Source organism: Rana temporaria, chromosome 9 (assembly GCF_905171775.1).
Source record: "Rana temporaria chromosome 9, aRanTem1.1, whole genome shotgun sequence".
NCBI classification, from domain to species: domain Eukaryota; kingdom Metazoa; phylum Chordata; class Amphibia; order Anura; family Ranidae; genus Rana; species Rana temporaria.
The window spans coordinates 6,717,744-6,735,818 of NC_053497.1; the positions used below are offsets into that span (position 1 = coordinate 6,717,744).

The 18,075-nt window shown below is 47.3% G+C and overlaps 1 protein-coding gene across 3 annotated transcripts in view; it reads left to right on the plus strand.

Annotated features, from left to right (window-relative positions):
- TAF7 (TATA-box binding protein associated factor 7) overlaps nt 1-13,386 on the plus strand; it is a 42,806-nt gene extending 29,420 nt beyond the window's left edge. For all 3 annotated transcript variants that reach the window (XM_040322743.1, XM_040322741.1, XM_040322742.1), the window contains exons 10-13: nt 7,066-7,221; nt 8,251-8,363; nt 10,959-11,018; nt 13,119-13,386. In XM_040322743.1, coding sequence (XP_040178677.1) covers nt 7,066-7,221; nt 8,251-8,363; nt 10,959-11,018; nt 13,119-13,163 — 374 coding nt within the window. In that variant the 3' untranslated portion in view covers nt 13,164-13,386. The remainder of the gene's footprint in view (nt 1-7,065; nt 7,222-8,250; nt 8,364-10,958; nt 11,019-13,118) is intronic.
- The last annotated feature ends 4,689 nt before the right edge of the window (nt 13,387-18,075 follow it).

Genomic DNA, 18,075 nt, shown 5'->3' on the forward strand with positions numbered 1-18,075 from the left:
TATCCGCAGCTATGCGGGGCAGTAAGCGGAATAGATCTCCGTCGCCCGAGCGCGGACCCTCAGAAGAGGAGGTCCTTTCCTCAGGGGAATTGGACGACCTCTTGGACACGGACCAAGTAGGTTCAGGGATCGAAGACCCGGATACAGAGGAGTCTGGGGCAGTCTCCCTGAGGGAGAGCTGGTGGATTCAAGGATTGTCGGACTTGGTCCATAGGACATTCAACTTGCCAGTACCAGATCTCCAGGTATCGACGGTTTCAGCTTTGGGCTCACTGAGGGCGCCTCAAAGCAATGCTGTGTTTCCGATCCATCCTCTATTAGAGGGAATTTTGTTCCAAGATTGGAACAAGCCAGATAAGATCTTCTTACCACCTAAAAGGTTCTCTGTCCTATATCCTATGGAAGAAAAATTTTCCAAAAGATGGGCTACTCCTGCAGTGGACGCAGCCATCTCATGTGTTAACAGATCGTTAACATGCCCTGTAGAAAACATACAGGTGTTCAAGGATCCAGTTGATAAGCGCTTGGAAGCACTACTTAAGAACTCCTTCACTACTGCAGGGGCAGTAGTACAGCCAGCTGTGGCTGCGATTGGGGTCGCTCAAGCATTATCGGATCAATTTAAGCAGATGCTTAAACTTATTCCGGCCCAGCAGGCAGAAAAATTTTCGGATGTCCCTAAGGCCATATGTTTTACGGTAGACGCAATCAAGGATTCTATCCAGCAAGCGTCACGTTTATCGTTATCCCTTATCCATATGAGAAGACTCTTATGGTTAAAAAGCTGGGAGGCTGAGCCCCCATGCAAGAAGCTCCTGGTAGGGTTCCCCTTCCATGGAGGACGACTCTTCGGAGAAGACCTAGATAAATACATTCAGACCATTTCAAACGGCAAGAGTACTCTCTTGCCAACTAAGAAGAAGGTTCAGGGACCTGCGTTTAAACGACAGTATTCCCCTGGGCAGGGGCCCTCTAATGCCAAGCAGTATCGACGGCCTCCTGCAAAAGCAAACTTCGGCTTCAACAGCAGATCACAAGGACAGGCTGTTAGAGGCAAAAGGCAGTGGTTTCGCAAACCAGCAAAACCAGCCCCCAAGCCAACCTTATGAAGGGGCGCCCCCACCCACGAAGGTGGGGGGAAGGCTGCGACTCTTTTCAGAGATTTGGGAAGCCAGCATTCCCGACGAGTGGGTACGGTCTTCCGTGGCCACAGGCTACAAATTAGATTTCCTAAGGTTTCCTCCTCCTCATTTCCAGAAGTCGAGGATTCCAAACGATCCGGAAAAGGGAGCCGCATTAAGATCGGCATTAGATCATCTACTTTCCCAGGAAGTAATAGTAGAGGTACCAGTCCTGGAACAGGGGCTGGGTTTCTACTCCAACCTATTCATCATCCCAAAATCCAATGGAGATGTCAGGCCAATTTTGGACCTAAAGATGGTAAATGCATATCTAAAGATCCGCTCATTTCGGATGGAATCCGTGCGGTCAGCAGCTGCCACACTCCAGAAGGACGACTTCATGGCGTCCATAGACATAAAGGATGCCTACCTTCATGTTCCAATTTATCAGCCACATCAAAGATATCTACGCTTCATGGTGGCTTCGCGTCACTTCCAATTCGTGGCGCTTCCCTTCGGGTTGGCTACGGCCCCCCGGGTGTTCACGAAGGTCCTAGCTCCAATCCTAGCCAAACTAAGGATCCAAGGGGTCACGATCCTAGCATACCTGGACGACCTCCTAGTCATAGATCACTCGTCTCCCGGCTTGGAGCGAGCAGTGGCCCTCACGGTCCAATACCTCGAGAGGTTCGGCTGGGTCCTAAATCGAGAAAAGTCAGCTTTCCAGCCCACAAAGCAGTTGGAATATCTCGGCATGAGATTAGACACAGAACAACAAGGAGTGTTCCTACCTCTGAGGAAGGTAAAAGCCATCAAGGAATTAATCCTACTGGTTCTAAGCAAGAAAGAACCGACTATTCGCCTATGTATGAGGTTACTAGGCAAGATGGTGGCCACATTCGAGGCGGTACCATACGCCCAGAGCCACACTCGCATCCTACAGGCAGCCATCCTGTCAGCATGGAGCAGAAGGCCACAGGCCTTGGATATCCCGTTGCCGCTCTCATCAAGAGTCCGACAAAGTCTGTGTTGGTGGTTAGACCCTCAGAATCTACTGAAGGGGAGGTCTTTCAGCCCAGTGGCTTGAAAGATAGTGACCACAGACGCCAGCCTGACGGGCTGGGGAGCAATTTTGGATGGTTGCACTCGCCAAGGTACTTGGGCAAAGCCAGAGAAGCAGTTGCCCATCAACATCTTGGAGCTCAGAGCTGCTCGACTAGCCCTCAGGGCTTGGACGTCAAAATTGCAGGGGTTCCCGGTGAGAATTCAATCAGACAATGCCACGGCCGTGGCATACATAAATCACCAAGGGGGAACCAGGAGTCAAGCCGCTCAGAGAGAGGTGAGCTTGATTCTTCTATGGGCAGAGGCTCATGTGCCCTGCATATCGGCAATATTCATTCCAGGAGTGGACAACTTTCAGGCGGACTTCTTAAGCCGCCAGACTCTATGGCCGGGGGAATGGTCTCTGCATCCACTAGTCTTTCAAGCACTCTGCCAAAGATGGGGAGTGCCGGACGTGGATATCATGGCATCGAGACTCAACAAGAAACTAGACAGGTTCATGTCCCGCTCAAGGGATCCGATGGCCTGCGGAACCGATGCGTTGGTTTGCCCTTGGCATCAGTTCAAACTTCTTTATGCGTTTCCCCCGCTCCAGTTACTACCCCGCCTGCTGCGCAGGATCCGGGTGGAGCACATACCAGTCATCCTGGTAGCTCCAGCATGGCCCAGAAGGGCATGGTACTCACTAATCTTAAGGATGGTAGTGGGAGACCCTTGGACTCTTCCTCTACGGCCAGACCTGCTATCGCAAGGTCCGATCCTCCACCCTGCCTTACGGCATCTAAATTTGACGGCCTGGAAGCTGAATCCCTGATTCTCAGGGGTAGAGGTCTGTCTCAGAAAGTAATCTCTACCCTAATCAGAGCCAGGAAACCGGTCTCTAGGGTGATTTATTACAGGGTCTGGAAGGCCTATGTAGGCTGGTGTGAGTCCAAGCGATGGCTTTCTCGCAAATTTACCATCGATAGAGTATTAAGTTTTCTCCAGCTAGGAGTGGATAAAGGATTGGCATTAAGCACTATCAAAGGACAGATTTCTGCTCTGTCAGTGTGGTTTCAGCGGCCGCTGGCCACCCACTCGCTGGTTAAGACCTTCCTTCAAGGGGTCTTACGTATTAGACCTCCAGTTAAATCCCCGCTTTGTCCGTGGGATTTAAATCTTGTTCTGTCAAGTTTACAGAAACAACCGTTTGAGCCGTTGGCTGATATTCCTTTGGTTTTACTGACAAGGAAGTTAGTATTTTTGGTTGCCATAGTTTCCGCAAGAAGAGTTTCGGAGCTGGCAGCCTTATCCTGTAAGGAACCATATCTTGTTTTTCATAAGGACAGGGTCGTTCTCCGCCCTCATCCTTCCTTCCTTCCGAAGGTCATATCCAGTTTTCATTTGAACCAGGATTTGGTATTACCATCCTTCTTCCCTAAACCTACTTCCAGAAAGGAAGGGTTGCTGCATACCTTGGATATTGTCAGGGCCATGAAGGCCTATCTTAAAGCTACAAAGAAGATCCGGAAGACAGATGTGCTGTTCATTCTACCGGATGGGCCCAAGAAGGGGCAGGCAGCTGCAAAGTCCACCATTTCTAGGTGGATTAAGCAATTAATCACTCAGGCCTACGGCTTGAAAGGGTTGCCTCCTCCAGTATCATTAAAGGCTCATTCTACTAGGGCCATGGGCGCCTCCTGGGCAGCACACCACCAGATCTCTATGGCTCAAGTTTGCAAGGCGGCAACCTGGTCTTCTGTCCACACGTTTACAAAATTCTACAAGTTGGACGTAAGAAGGAATACTGATACTGCCTTCGGGCAGGCAGTGCTGCAGGCTGCAGTTTGAGACCCTCGGATTCCGGGGGCTCCTCTTGTTCGAGTTAAATTTAAAAATTTTATTTTTCTCAACTAAGTTGGATTTATTATGATTTGAGTATATCTCTAAATTAAATCCTTTTGTCTTGGAGATGTTCTCCCTCCCCTCATTGTAAGCATTGCTTTGGGACATCCCATATAGTAATGAATGCCGCTCTGTGTCCCGTGATGTACGATAAAGAAAAAGAGATTTTTAATACAGCTTACCTGTAAAATCTTTTTCTTGGAGTACATCACGGGACACAGAGCTCCCACCCCTCTTTTTTGAGGACCATTTTGGGAGGCATACTGCTTGCTACAAAACTGAGGTACTCCTCCTATGGGAGGGGGTTATATAGGGAGGGGCATTTCCTGTTTGAGATTGCCAGTGTCTACACCTGAAGGTACTCCATATAACCCATATAGTAATGAATGCCGCTCTGTGTCCCGTGATGTACTCCAAGAAAAAGATTTTACAGGTAAGCTGTATTAAAAATCTCTTTATTTTTTGCAAGCATGTTTTTATTTAAACAAAATATCTAACTATACATAAATATAATAATATATATTATATTTTAGTTATCCAAACTGGTCTTTATGTAGACAAAAAAAAAAAAAAATTAAAAATAAATATATATATATATATATATAATAATTATCTTTTTTGTCTATACAAAGACCTGTTTGTATGGCTTCATATAAATAAAAATCATAATTATTTGGGGCATTCAAAGAGAGAGTTTTCTTATTTGAAAGGGGACTTGTGACAACCCAATCCCCCCCCCCCCCCCCAACCGTCTTTTTTTTTTTTATAAAAAAAAAAAAAGGAAAAAATTATATACTTTTTTACTAATATATATTTAGTAAAAAAGTATATCATTTTTTTTTTTTTGTCTATATAAGAAAAATATATATATTTTTTGCAAGCATGTTTTTATTTAAACAAAATATCTAACTATACATAAATATAATAATATATATTATATTTTAGTTATCCAAACAGGTCTTTATGTAGACAAAAAAAATAATAAAAAAAATATATATATATATATATATATATAAAAATAACATTTTTTTTTCTATATAAAGACCTGTTTTTATGGCTGCATATAAAAAAAAAATCATAATTATTTGGGGCATTTTAAAGAGAGAGTTTTCTTATTTGAAAGGGGACATGTGACAAGCCCCCCCCCCAACCATATTTTTATATACTTTTTTACTAATATATATTTATATATTTAGTAAAAAAGTATATCATTTTTTTTTTTTTTTTTTTTGTCTATATAAAAAAAAATATATATATTTTTTGCAAGCATGTTTTTATTTAAACAAAATATCTTACTATACATAAATATAATAATATATATTGGCCCAGATTCAAGAAGCACTTGCGCCCGCGCAACCATAGGTTGCGCGGCGCAAGGGCTTACTTGCTCCGGTGTAACGAGTGCTCCTGATTCAGGAACCTCGTTACACCGAATGCAGCCTAGGATCTGACAGACATAAGCCTCCTTATGCCTTCACATCCCAGGCTGCATTCTTGCGTTGGCCGCTAGGGGGCGCGGCCATTGTGATCGGCGTATAGTATGCAAATTGCATACTACCACCGATTCACAAAAGTTGCGCGGGCCCTGCGCACGCAAGGTACGGAGTTTCCGTACGGCGACTTTAGCGCAAGGTTGCTCCTGCTATAGCAGGGGCAACCTATGCTAAAGTATAGCTGCGCCTCCCGCCCGTGAAATTTAAATTTCACGTCGTTTACGTAAGTGAACCGTGAATGGCGCTGGACGCCATTCACGTTCACTTAGAAGCAAATGACGTCCTTGCGACGTCATTTGCCGCAATGCACGTCGGGAAAGTTTCCCGACGGAGCATGCGCTGTTCGCTCGGCGCGGGAGCGCGCCTAATTTAAATGATTCCCGCCCCCGGCGGGATCATTTACATTAGACAGCCTTGCGCCCGGCTGTTTAGCATATTGCCCGCGCAATTTACGGAGCAACTGCTCCGTGAATCGCGGGCAAAGCGCAATATTTGCGTGGGCGCAGAGAAAAAATATTTGCTCTTTGCCCACGCAAATATTGCGCGATTCTACCTGAATCTGGGCCATTATATTTTAGTTATCCAAACAGGTCTTTATGTAGACAAAAAATAATAATAAAAAAAAAAAAAATATATATATATATTTATGGCTGCATATAAAAAAAAATCATAATTATTTGGGGCATTTTAAAGAGAGAGTTTTCTTATTTGAAAGGGGACGTGTGACAACCCCCCGCCCCCCCCCCCCAACCATATTTTTTTTATATAGACGAAAAAAAAGGAAAAAAATTATATACCTTTTTACTAATATATATTTAGTAAAAAAGTATATCATTTTGTTTCTGTTTTTTTTTTTTGTCTATATAAAAAATTTTTTTTTTTTTTTTTTGCAAGCATGTTTTTATTTAAACAATCTAACTATACATAAATATAATAATATATATTATATTTTAGTTATCCAAACAGGTCTTTATGTAGACAAAAGTAAAAAAAAAAAAAATATATGTATGTATGTGTGTGTGTGTGTGTGTGTGTGTGTGTATATATATATATATATAAAATATTATTTTTTTCTCTATATAAAGACCTGTTTGTATGGCTAACTAAAATGTAATATATAAAACTAATATATAAATATAAAAAGGTATTTATATTATTTTGTGTCCATATAACACATTATATAATATATATAGAGTAAGTTTCCATGAATCTGTCGCCTGCACTGACATTTGTCATACGGAGGTGGGATGGAATTCTAAGGACGGTTTATGAATTATTTGGATCACATTTATAGAATTGAAAGCGAATCAAATTTTCCTCATTGGGATACACGGCAACAAAAAAAAACTGTCCAAAAATGTATTTGGATACATTGTAACACACACACACATTTTCACTCGATTGTCTCTGCCGATTAGTAGACAGTCTCTCTCTCCCTTGTTCGTTCCTTTTCTCCGGTGGTATTGATCGCTGTCCTCCATGTTTTTTTTTCCCCTCGGCAGTGGGAAGGGATGAACTGCGTGAAATATTCAACGACCTGAGCAGCAGCAGCGACGGCGAGGAAGAACGGCAAGAAGAGGAAGACTTGAACATCATGGAAACCGAAGACGACCAAAGAAAGGGTCAAGGCGGCCAGGAAGGCGGCACCAACCAGATAGGTGAGCGGCGGCTTCAACTTGGAGAAATATATCTTTGTCACACTTGTGTGACCTGAAAGCTGCGTTTTTTTTTTTTTTTGCAGCGATTTTTGATGCGACTTGAAGCAATGCCTGTGTAATCTTAGACCTCAAGGCGCATCAAAGTCGTGCAGTCGGGACTACTTTTGAAAGTCGCTGCGACTTGAAGTCGCACAAATATGAACGGTAAACATGGGGGGTACGACTTGCCATGCGATTTTTGCGCTCCCAAGTCGCAGGATAAGTCGCACAGATGTGAAAGCTGCCCTATGGCAGCATCATATTTAAATTGCGGGAATTCAAACCTCTTCAATATCGGGCACTCCCCCCCCCTTTCCTGGCCAGGTGCCAATTTTCAGCTCTCTGCGCAGTCGCACTTTGACAATTACGCGGTCGTGCAACACTGTACACATATGACATTTGTATCATTTTTTCCCCACAAATATAGCTTTTTTTTTTTTTTTGGTATTTGATCACCCCTTTTATTTTAATTTTTTTGCGCTATAAACAAAAGAAGACCGACAATTTTGAAAAAAAATATATATATATTTTTTACTTTCTTCTATAAAACACATCCAATAAAAAAAAGGTAAAAAATTGAATTTCTTCATCAATTTAGGCCGATACGTATTCTTCTACATATTTTTGGTAAAAAAAAATACCAATAAGCGTTTATTGATTGGTCTGCGCAAAAGTTATAGCGTCTACAAAATAGATGATAGGTTTATGGAGTTTTTTTGGGGCTGCTCTGCAAGCGCCCCAAAAACGCATGCAAAACGCGCCCTATGTGTGCGGGGGTCCAAGGGGACGATAAAACACCTCCTCCTCCACCGCCTTTTTCGTATGCTTTCTGAAGAGCGTTCCGAATGTGCATCACTTTTCAAAGATGAATGAGACCATACTGTAACCATTTTGTATAAAACGCCCACGGCAAAGGTGATCGGGACGTTTTTATTCCGTCGATCTTTTATTAGTGCTTCATCTTCATTTTATTTCTTTTTTTTCCCCAAGTGCTGGAATTGCAGAAACAAGCTGAAAACCTACAAAAGAAATTGCGAGAAACGCAGGAGAGAAGGAAACGCCAAGAAGAGCTTATAATGAAGGTGGAAAACCTGGCTCTGAAGGTAAACGCGTTGCGTTGTTTTGGGGGGGAGGAGTTTTGTTACCCTGTAATTTGTCTGATTGTACAGCAGGTGGGCGGAGTTTATTGTCATCACAGATTACCATCGGAACGCAGTGGGGTTGGTTTACTAATACAGTATTACCTTGGATTACGAGCAGAATTCGTTCCAGAAGAATGCTTGTAATCCAAAGCAACTTGTATATCAAAGCGAGTTTCCCTATAAGAAATAATGGAAACTCAGGTTGTTTCCATACCGAGCATTTCCCAGAGTAAAGTAATCGGGGGGAAATGCTTCACCCGATACCTGGGCAGTCAGGGTGATCGGTGTGGCGGGGGGAGTTACAAGCACCGATCGCCCTGTATAGATTTCAATAAAGCCTGACAGCTTCTCCCCAGAACCCCCCTCCCCCCCATACAGCGGTGATCGGTGCTTGTAACTCCCAAAGCTGCACCGATCACCGCTGACTGTCCCTGTATCCTCCTCTTCCGTGTCGCCCCTCCTTGCTGCTGCTCTCCTTTTCCGCGCTCGGTGTCCCCCTCCGTTCTTCTGCTGTCCCCCTCCGCGCTCCGTGTCCCCCCTCTGTGCTGCTGCTCTCTCCCTCCGTTCTCCTGCTGTTCTCCCCCTCCGTGTCACCCCCCGTTCTTCTGCTTTCCCCCTCGTTGTCACCCTCCGCTCTTCTGCTCTCCCCCTCTGTGCTCCATGTCCCCCCTCCGTGCTCTGTGTCACCCTCCGTTCTCCTGCTGTTCTCCCCCTCCGTGTCACCCCCCGTTTTTCTGCTTTCCCCCTCGTTGTCACCCTCCGCTCTTCTGCTCTCCCCCTCCGTGCTCTTTGTCACCCTCCGTTCTCCTGCTGTCCCCCTCCGCGCTCCGTGTCCCCCCTCTGTGCTGCTGCTCTCTCCCTCCGTTCTCCTGCTGTTCTCCCCCTCCGTGTCACCCCCCGTTTTTCTGCTTTCCCCCTCGTTGTCACCCTCCGCTCTTCTGCTCTCCCCCTCTGTGCTCCATGTCCCCCCTCCGTGCTCTGTGTCACCCTCCGTTCTCCTGCTGTTCTCCCCCTCCGTGTCACCCCCCGTTCTTCTGCTTTCCCCCTCGTTGTCACCCTCCGCTCTTCTGCTCTCCCCCTCTGTGCTCCATGTCCCCCCTCCGTGCTCTGTGTCACCCTCCGTTCTCCTGCTGTTCTCCCCCTCCGTGTCACCCCCTGTTTTTCTGCTTTCCCCCTCGTTGTCACCCTCCGCTCTTCTGCTCTCCCCCTCCGTGCTCTTTGTCACCCTCCGTTCTCCTGCTGTCCCCCTCCGCGCTCCGTGTCCCCCCTCTGTGCTGCTGCTCTCTCCCTCTGTGTCACCCTCCGTTCTTCTGCTCTCCCCCTCTGCGCTCGGTCTCCCCCTCCGTTCTGCTGTTCTCCCCCTCCGTATCACCCCCCGTTTTTTTGCGTTCCTCCTCGGTGTCACCCTCCGCTCTTCTGCTCTCCCCCCTCCATGCTCCATCTCCCCCTCCATGCTCCATGTCCCCCCTCCGTGCTCTGTGTCACCCTCCGCTCTTCTGCTCTCCCCCTCCATGTCCCCCCTCCGTGCTCTGTGTCACCCCCCGTTCTTCTGCTTTCCCCCTCAGTGTCACCCTCTGCTCTTCTGCTCTCCCCCTCTGCGCTCGGTCTCCCCCTCTGTTCTGCTGCTGTCCCCCTCCGTTCTCCCCCTCTGTGTCACCCCCCGTTCTTCTGCTTTCCCCCTCGGTGTCACCCTCCGCTCTTCTGCTCTCCCCCCTCCGTGCTCCATGCCCCCCCTCCGTGAAAGAAGAGCACATTGCTGCTGGCAGAAGCGAGCCCTGTGTTTTTGTTTACTTACACAGGGCTCTCTTCGGTAGTCTCCGGAGCCGATCGTCGGCTGGCAGCAACCAATCGGCAGCCACCAGCCGCCGATTGGCCGATGCTGCAGCCAATCGCAGCACAGTCGGGGAGAACGAGGGCGCATGCGCACTCTCTCTCTCTCTACCCTGGCGCGAGCGGATCACGTAAATCTGCAGTCGGTAAGCGGTTGTTACCATGTAATTGTATCAAAAATGTATCCTGTTCTCTTTTTTTTTATTACTTCCTTTATATGAAATTCCCGGTGTTTCTGCCAGTCCCTCTGCTTCCCTATTAAAAACTGACCACTCTAAGCAGGAGAGCACAGCGTGGTCAGTTCCCTAGCGATGCTGGGAACTCGGTGTACTCTCCTCCAATGATCAGACTTGTCCTGACACGCTCTCCCCTGCTGCACAACCATTCACTGGGAAGCTTGGAGTGCTGCTGCTTCTCCCCCCCAGCTCTTCTGCAGCTGAGAACAGAGGGAATGTGATCATTTGTAAAACGATTTATAAATGCCTTTTTATTTTTTTTATATCTATACAAAATAGTTTTGCCTTTCATTTCGGTTTTAAACTGAACGGCTTGTTGTACACGGTGATCGTTTACAATCACTCTAAGCTTTGACCAACAAAAGAAAAACCCTGGCAGCTGATTGGTTTCTATGCAGAGCTGCGGCAGATCTTGTACTCCTCTCCGTCTTTAGTAAATCGCCCCCCGTGGTGTGATAAGTCTCGCTGATTTGTTTTCTTTCTTCCTCAGACACGTCTGCAAGCTGTGCTGGATGAATTCAGACAGCAGGAGGAACGGGAGAAGCAACAGGTGAGATGATCTGCGTTGTACGGGGGAGGGGGACACACACTGTACCATTGGGCAAGGCTTTCCACGAGCGAAGCGCAGTCAGAACCGGCGTTCTAATTTCTCTCCACTCTGTCCAAATAAAAAAAAAGTTTTGCCTTTAGTTATACTTTATGATTGACATTAGATGGCAGTGGCGGCTGGTGCGCACCAACAAATTCTGAAAAAAACATCAATTGCAGCCTCACTGTGAACATCAAACGCTGCCTGACTGTGCCCATCAAACGCTGCCTGACTGTGCCCATCAAACGCTGCCTGACTGTGCCCATCAAACGCTGCCTGACTGTGCCCATCAAACGCTGCCTGACTGTGCCCATCAAACGCTGCCTGACTGTGCCCATCAAACGCTGCCTGACTGTGCCCATCAAACGCTGCCTGACTGTGCCCATCAAACGCTGCCTGACTGTGCCCATCAAACGCTGCCTGACTGTGCCCATCAAACGCTGCCTGACTGTGCCCATCAAACGCTGCCTGACTGTGCCCATCAAACTGCTGCCTGACTGTGCCCATCAAACGCAGCCTCAGTGTGCCCATCAATTGCAGACTCACTGTGAACAAACGCTACCAGTGTGCGCCATAAAAATGCTGCCAGTGTGCCCATCAATTGCTGCCTCGCTGTGCCCATCAATTGCTGCCTTACTGTGAACTTCAAATGCTGCCAGTGTGTCCACCAAACGCTGCAAGTGTTCCCACCAATTGCAGCCTCACTGTGCCCATAAACATGCTGCCAGTGTCCCCATCAATTGCAGCCTCACTGTGCCCATCAAATGCTGCCAGTGTGCCCATCAATTTCAGCCTCACTGTGCCCATAAACATGCTGTCAGTGTGCCCATCAAAGGCTGTCAGTGTGCCCATCAATTGCAGCCTCACTGTGCCCATCAAATGCTGCCAGCGTGCCCATCAATTTCAGCCTCACTGTGCCCATCAAATGCCAGTGTGCCCATCAAATGCTGCCACTGTGACTCGCCCAGCTCTTACCCTGTCTCGGTGAGGCAGCGGGTGATGGCGACGAGCGGAGGTCCTTCATGCGCCTCCTCCCGATAGGCATCCAATAGCAGCGCATGTTGTTTCAGCCAATCAGGTGACAGGTAATAGACCCGAACACCTGATTGGCGGAGAGGCGGTTCAGTGTTAAGAAAGCAAATTAATATTCGCTTTCCTAACGCACCTGGATGAACTGCGAGGGCCAAGCATGGCGTTCGCAGTTCACCTGTTTTGAAGCCTATTAGAGAGCCTATGGCTCTAATCGGGTGCTTAAAAAAAAAAAACCCCGCCGCTGTAATTCAGGAGCTCAGGAAAAGGGGCCGAGCGCCTGAATAAGGGGTGGCAGCGGCAACCATGGATAGAATCCCTGGGGCAGATTCAGATAGAGATACAACGTCGTATCTGAGTCCGGCCGTCGTATATCTATGCGCCTGATTCATAGAATCAGTTCCGCATAGATATCCCTAAGATCCGACAGGTGTAAGTGACTTACACCGTCGGATCTTAGGCTGCATTCGGCTTTTTCCGGCGAATAGTTATCCCTGCTATATGCCGCGTATCCTATGTTAAGTATGGCCGTCGTTCCCGCGCCGAGTTTTGAATTTTTTACGTCGTTTGCGTAAGTCGGTCGCGAATACAGATGGACGGAATTTACGTACACGTCGAAACCAATGACGTCCTAGCGACGTCATTTGGAGCAATGCACGCTGGGAAATTTAGCCGGCGGCGCACGAGCAGTACGATCGGCGCAGGGACGCGCCTGATTTAAATAGTAAACTCCCCCTAGCCGCGGAATTTGAATTCCGCCGGGGGGATTTACGATCCGCCGGCGCAACTTTAGAGGCAAGTGCTTTCTGAATACAGCACTTGCCTCAAAAACTTGCGCTGGCGGATCGTAAATAAGATCTGCGTAATCTATCTGAATCTACCCCCTTCTCTCCAGCCACCCCCTCTATTGGTCATAGGGGGGGGTGGTTGGAGAGAGGGGGGGGCAGTGCCCCCCGTGCACCCCCCTATGGACGCCACTGTTGGATTGTGCTGCAGGAGAAAATGTAACTTTTCTCATTCTCTCTCTCTTAGGTGACGTCTTTGGAGGAGCAACTTGAGGCCCTGATAGAGAAGTAACAATGCAACCTGTACCTGTCTGCAGCCGCCGCCGCATTGTATTCACTTTTTTGCGATGGACTTGAACTGGTAATGAGGATTTTTTTGCTGTACCGTATTTCATATTATTCCCGAGATGAAACCTCTACAAAGATTACAAGAGCAGATCTGTGGACTGTATGAATGTAATATAGACGGGGAATTACTGAAGTGATAAAATACGCGCCGATTTTATCCGTTTTGGGGGGGGAAAAAGTCGGAGAAAATTTTTATATCTTTTTTTAATTAAAGCCGATCTCCATATTTAAGGCCGGGTTCACACCGGTACACCGCGATCGTTGTACGACCGTCATCCGACTTCAATGTACAGGATAATTCCCAGTGTGACAGAAATGTCCTTTTACTGCTGCTGTGTAATCACCATTTCGGTTGTCAGTGGAGGGTGCGGCGCCTCCCCTTTTGGGTGGAGCTCCCAAAAAGCTCCACCCAGGTCACCAGAACTAGTGTCCTCATTGGAAGATTTCCCTTCTATTACTTTTCTGGGGACAACCCACTGATAATGGTAAACAGGACATTGATTTAAACACGTCATGTGACATGTGCTCCCCAAGTCGCGGCGTATGTCGTACCGGTGTGTGAACCCGACACCCCGAGGTGGTCCCAACAAACCATTGCCTTCAATACTGGATGCGGCCTCAGCTACGCACAGTATACAGCACTGCGTTCCTGGCAGGAGGATGGGAAATGTCACCGTTCCAGAACAAAATCGAGTCTGGCTCTTGGCCATTCACAGGAAGCTTTATATTCTATGAATGATTACAAAGCTTCCTCTGAATGGCTGAGGCAGATGGATGACCAATCTTCAGCTCAGCCATTCCGAGGCAGCTTTGTACTCCATTCATAGAATACAAAGCTTCCTGTGAATGGCCGAGTGCACTCAGCCCGACTCAATTTTGTTCTGGAACGGGGAAATTTCCCGTCCTCCTGCTGGGAAGCAGCGCTGTATACTGTGCCGTAGCTGAGGCCACATCCAGTATTGAAGGTAATAGTTTGTTTGCACCAGCTTGGTGCAAACAATTTAACATTGACTACTTCATTGAGATCGGCTTTAAGAGCGTAACTTGTACAAAATGTAAATAGACTGTAAGGCCCTGTTGCCCTTCGGGGCCCTTGAAGATGATGATCTGTGTTTTTGTGCTTACCCAAGCCAATAAAGGATCGGCTTCTTAGCCAATGGTTTGTTTTTATTTCTTTTCACAAGATCTTAACCTTTTTCCCCCCCCTTTTTTATGTCTTTGATCTTTAAATATTGCCAGGAGAAATATTAAGAGGGATCTCGGACCCCAAAAAATTTGGAAAGCATTGATTTGTAAAGGGGCTGTAATGGCAGTCTCATGTAATGACATCATTGGGAAGCTTTGTATTTTCCATGAATGAATACAAAGCCTTCTCTGAATGGCTGAGGCAGATAGATGACAGATCTCCGGCTCAGCCAATCAGAGAAAGCTTTCTACTCATTCATAGGATACAAAGCTTCCTCTGATTGGCCGAGGCAGATGGATGACAGGTCTCTCACTCAGCCATTCAGAGGCAGCTTTGTATTTATGGGTAGATTCAGGTAGGGGCGTGCTAATTTGCGGTGGCGTAGCCTAGCGTGTTTACACTACGCCGCCTTAAGTAAGAGAGGCAAGTACATGATTCTCAAGGCACTTACCTCCTTACTTAGGGCGGCGTTGTGTAAACGCGGCGGGCGTAAGGGCGCCTAATTCAAATGGGTTAGAGGGGGGCGTGTTTAATGGTAATGAGGCTTGACCTCAAGTTTTTGACTTTTTTTTGCTACTGCGCATGCGACGGGCGCCTACATTTCCCAGTGCGCATTGCGGCTAAGTATGCCGCACGGGCCTATTGATTTTGACGTGGACGTAAACGACGTAAATCCCGATTCGCAGACGACTTACGCAAACGACGTAAAAATTTCGAATTTCGCGGCGGGAACGGCGGCCATACTTGACATTACTATTCCACTAGAGCCTAGCTCTAACTTTACGCGGCCTATCTCTTACGTAAACGGCGTAAAAGTAATGCGTCGGCCTGGCGTACGTTCGGGAATCGGCGTATCCCCTCATTTACATATTCTACGCCGACCGCAATGGAAGCGCCACCTAGCGGCCATCCAAAATATTGCAATCTAAGATAGGACGGCGCAAGCCGTCGTATCTTAGATATGTTTAAGCGTATCTCTGTTTGAGCATACACTTAAACATAAGTCGGCGTAGATTCTGAGTTAGGTCGGCGTATCTACTGATAAGCCGGCCTAACTCTTTCTGAATCTACCTAAAAGTTCCCTGTAAATTGCTGAGCACCGCTCAGTCCAACTAGTTGTTGTTCTGGGAGGGGAATAGGAAGTTCTCATACTGCTGCCAATGTTCCGTCAGATACATTTTTATTTCTTTCACAAGATCTTAACTTTTTTTTTTCTTTCCCTTTTTTATGTCTTTGATCTTTAAATATTGCCAAGAGAAATATTAAGAGGGGCCCCCAGACCCCGAAAAATGTGGAAAGCCTTGCTTTGTAAAGTGGCTGTAATAGCGGAGATCTCTAGCAGTCCCATGTAATGACATCATTGGGAAGCTTTGTATTCTATGAATGAGTACAAAGCTTCCTCTGATTGGCCGAGGCAGATGGATGACGGATCTCTGGCTCAGCCATTCAGAGGCAGCTTTGTGTTCATTCTGAAAAATACAAAAGTTCCCTGTAAATAGTTTTTTGTTCTGTAAGGGGAATAGGAAGTTCCAATACGGCTGCTAATGTTCCATCAGATTCGTTTTTATTTCTTTACCAAGATCTTAACTTTTTTTTTCTTCCCCTTTTTTATGTCTTTAATTTTTAAATATTGCCAGGAGAAATATTAAGAGGGGTCCCAGACCCCGAAAAATTTGGAAAGCATGGCTTTGTAAAGGGGCTGTAATGGCAGGAGGATGGGAAATTTCCCCCTTCCACAACAAAATCGAGTCAGACTGAGTGGCACTCGGCCATTCACAGGAAGCTTCATATTCTATAAATGAATATAAAGCTTCCTCTGAATGGCTGAGTTGGAGATCTGTCATCCATCTGCCTCAGCCGATCAGAGGAAGCTTTGTACTCATTCATACTTTGCACTCATTCATACTTTGCACTCATAGAATACAAAGCTTCCTGTGAATGGCCGAGGCGGATGGATGACAGATCTCGGACTCAGCCATTCAGAGGCAGCTTTGTATTCTAGCAGTCTCATGTAAATGACATCATTGGGAAGCTTTGTATTCTATGAATTAGGGATGTCCCGATACCAAGCATTTCCTGAGTACTTGTACTCGGCTGAAATGCTCCGATGCTTCACCCGATATCTGGGCAGTCAGGTATCGGGTGGTGGGGGGAGTTGCAAGTCTTCTCCGTGCTGTCTTCTCCCCCGTGCTGTCTCTCCCCCCGTGCTGTCTTCTCCCTCTCCGTGCCGTGGTGCTCTCCCCCCATGCAGTCTTGTCCCCCTCCGTGCCGCTCTTCCCCGTGCAGTCTTGTCCCCCTCCGTGCCGCTCTCCCCCCCGTGCTGTCTTGTCCCCCTCCGTGCCGCTCTCCCCCGTGCTGTCTTGTCCCTCTCCGTGCCGCTCTCCCCCGTGCTGTCTTGTACCCCTCTGTGCCACTCTCCCCCCGTGCTGTCTTGTCCCCCTCCTTGCCGCTCTCCCCCCGTGCTGTCTTGTCCCCCTCCTTGCCGCTCTCCCCCCGTGCTGTCTTGTCCCCCTCCGTGCCGCTCTCCCCCGTGCTGTCTTGTCCCCCTCCGTGCCGCTCTCCCCCCGTGCTGTCTTGTCCCCCTCCGTGCCGCTCTCCCCCCGTGCTGTCTTGTCCCCCTCCGTGCCGCTCTCCCCTGTGCTGTGCTGTCTTGTCCCCCTCCGTGCCGCTCTCCCCCCGTGCTGTCTTGTCCCCCTCCTTGCCGCTCTCCCCCCGTGCTGTCTTCTCCCCCCCTCCGTGCCGCTCTCCCCCCTCAATTTGTCAGGATGGAGAGCGGAGGTAGGAGCTGCTAAACCCGGCTCCTACCTTTTCCGAATGGACAGTGTCAGTGATCACTGACTCTGTCCATTCACATAACTGAGCATCGTAACCTGTGTTTACGATGCTTCAGTTTATGAATGGAGAGAAGCTTCTCTCTATTCATTTCAGCTGAGGCTGCAGAGAAAGGGACTGGGGAATCTGTGTCCTTAGTCCCTTTCTCTGTCTTAAAGTGGAGATGTCAGGGGCCTGTTAAGACCCCTGATATCTCACCACAGACCCCCCAATAGGGCTGATTTAAAAAATGAAAAAAAATTGCAATAAATAATTAAAAAAATTAAATGTAAATAATAATAATAAAAAAAACACACTGACAATCCACTACCCCCCCTCTAAAAAAAAGAAAAAATCACTGTAAAAAAAAAAAAAAAAATAGTGCAAAAAAAAAATTGTATAAAAAAAAAAAAACACACTACTGTCACATGACATTAAAAAAAAAAGTATTGATATTCGGTATCGGCGAGTACTTGAAAAAAAGTATCGGTACTCGTACTCGGTCTCAAAGAAGTGTTATCGGGACAACCCTACTATGAATGGATGAATACAAAGCTTCCTCTGATTGGCCGAAGCAGATGGATGACAGATCTCATGTAAATGATATCATTGGGGTAGATTCAGGTAGGGGCGCGCACTGCTACGGAGGCGCAGCGTACCGTTTTTACGCTACGCCTCCGTAAATCACTTGAGCTACGCTTCATTCACGAAGCATTTGCTCCGTAATTTGCGGCGGCGTTTCGTAAAAGGGGCCGGCGTAAGCGCGCGTAATCTAAATGATCCCGTAGGGGGCGTGGATCATTTAAATTAGGCGCGTTCCCGCGCCGAACGTACTGCGCATGCTCCGTCTGGAAAATTT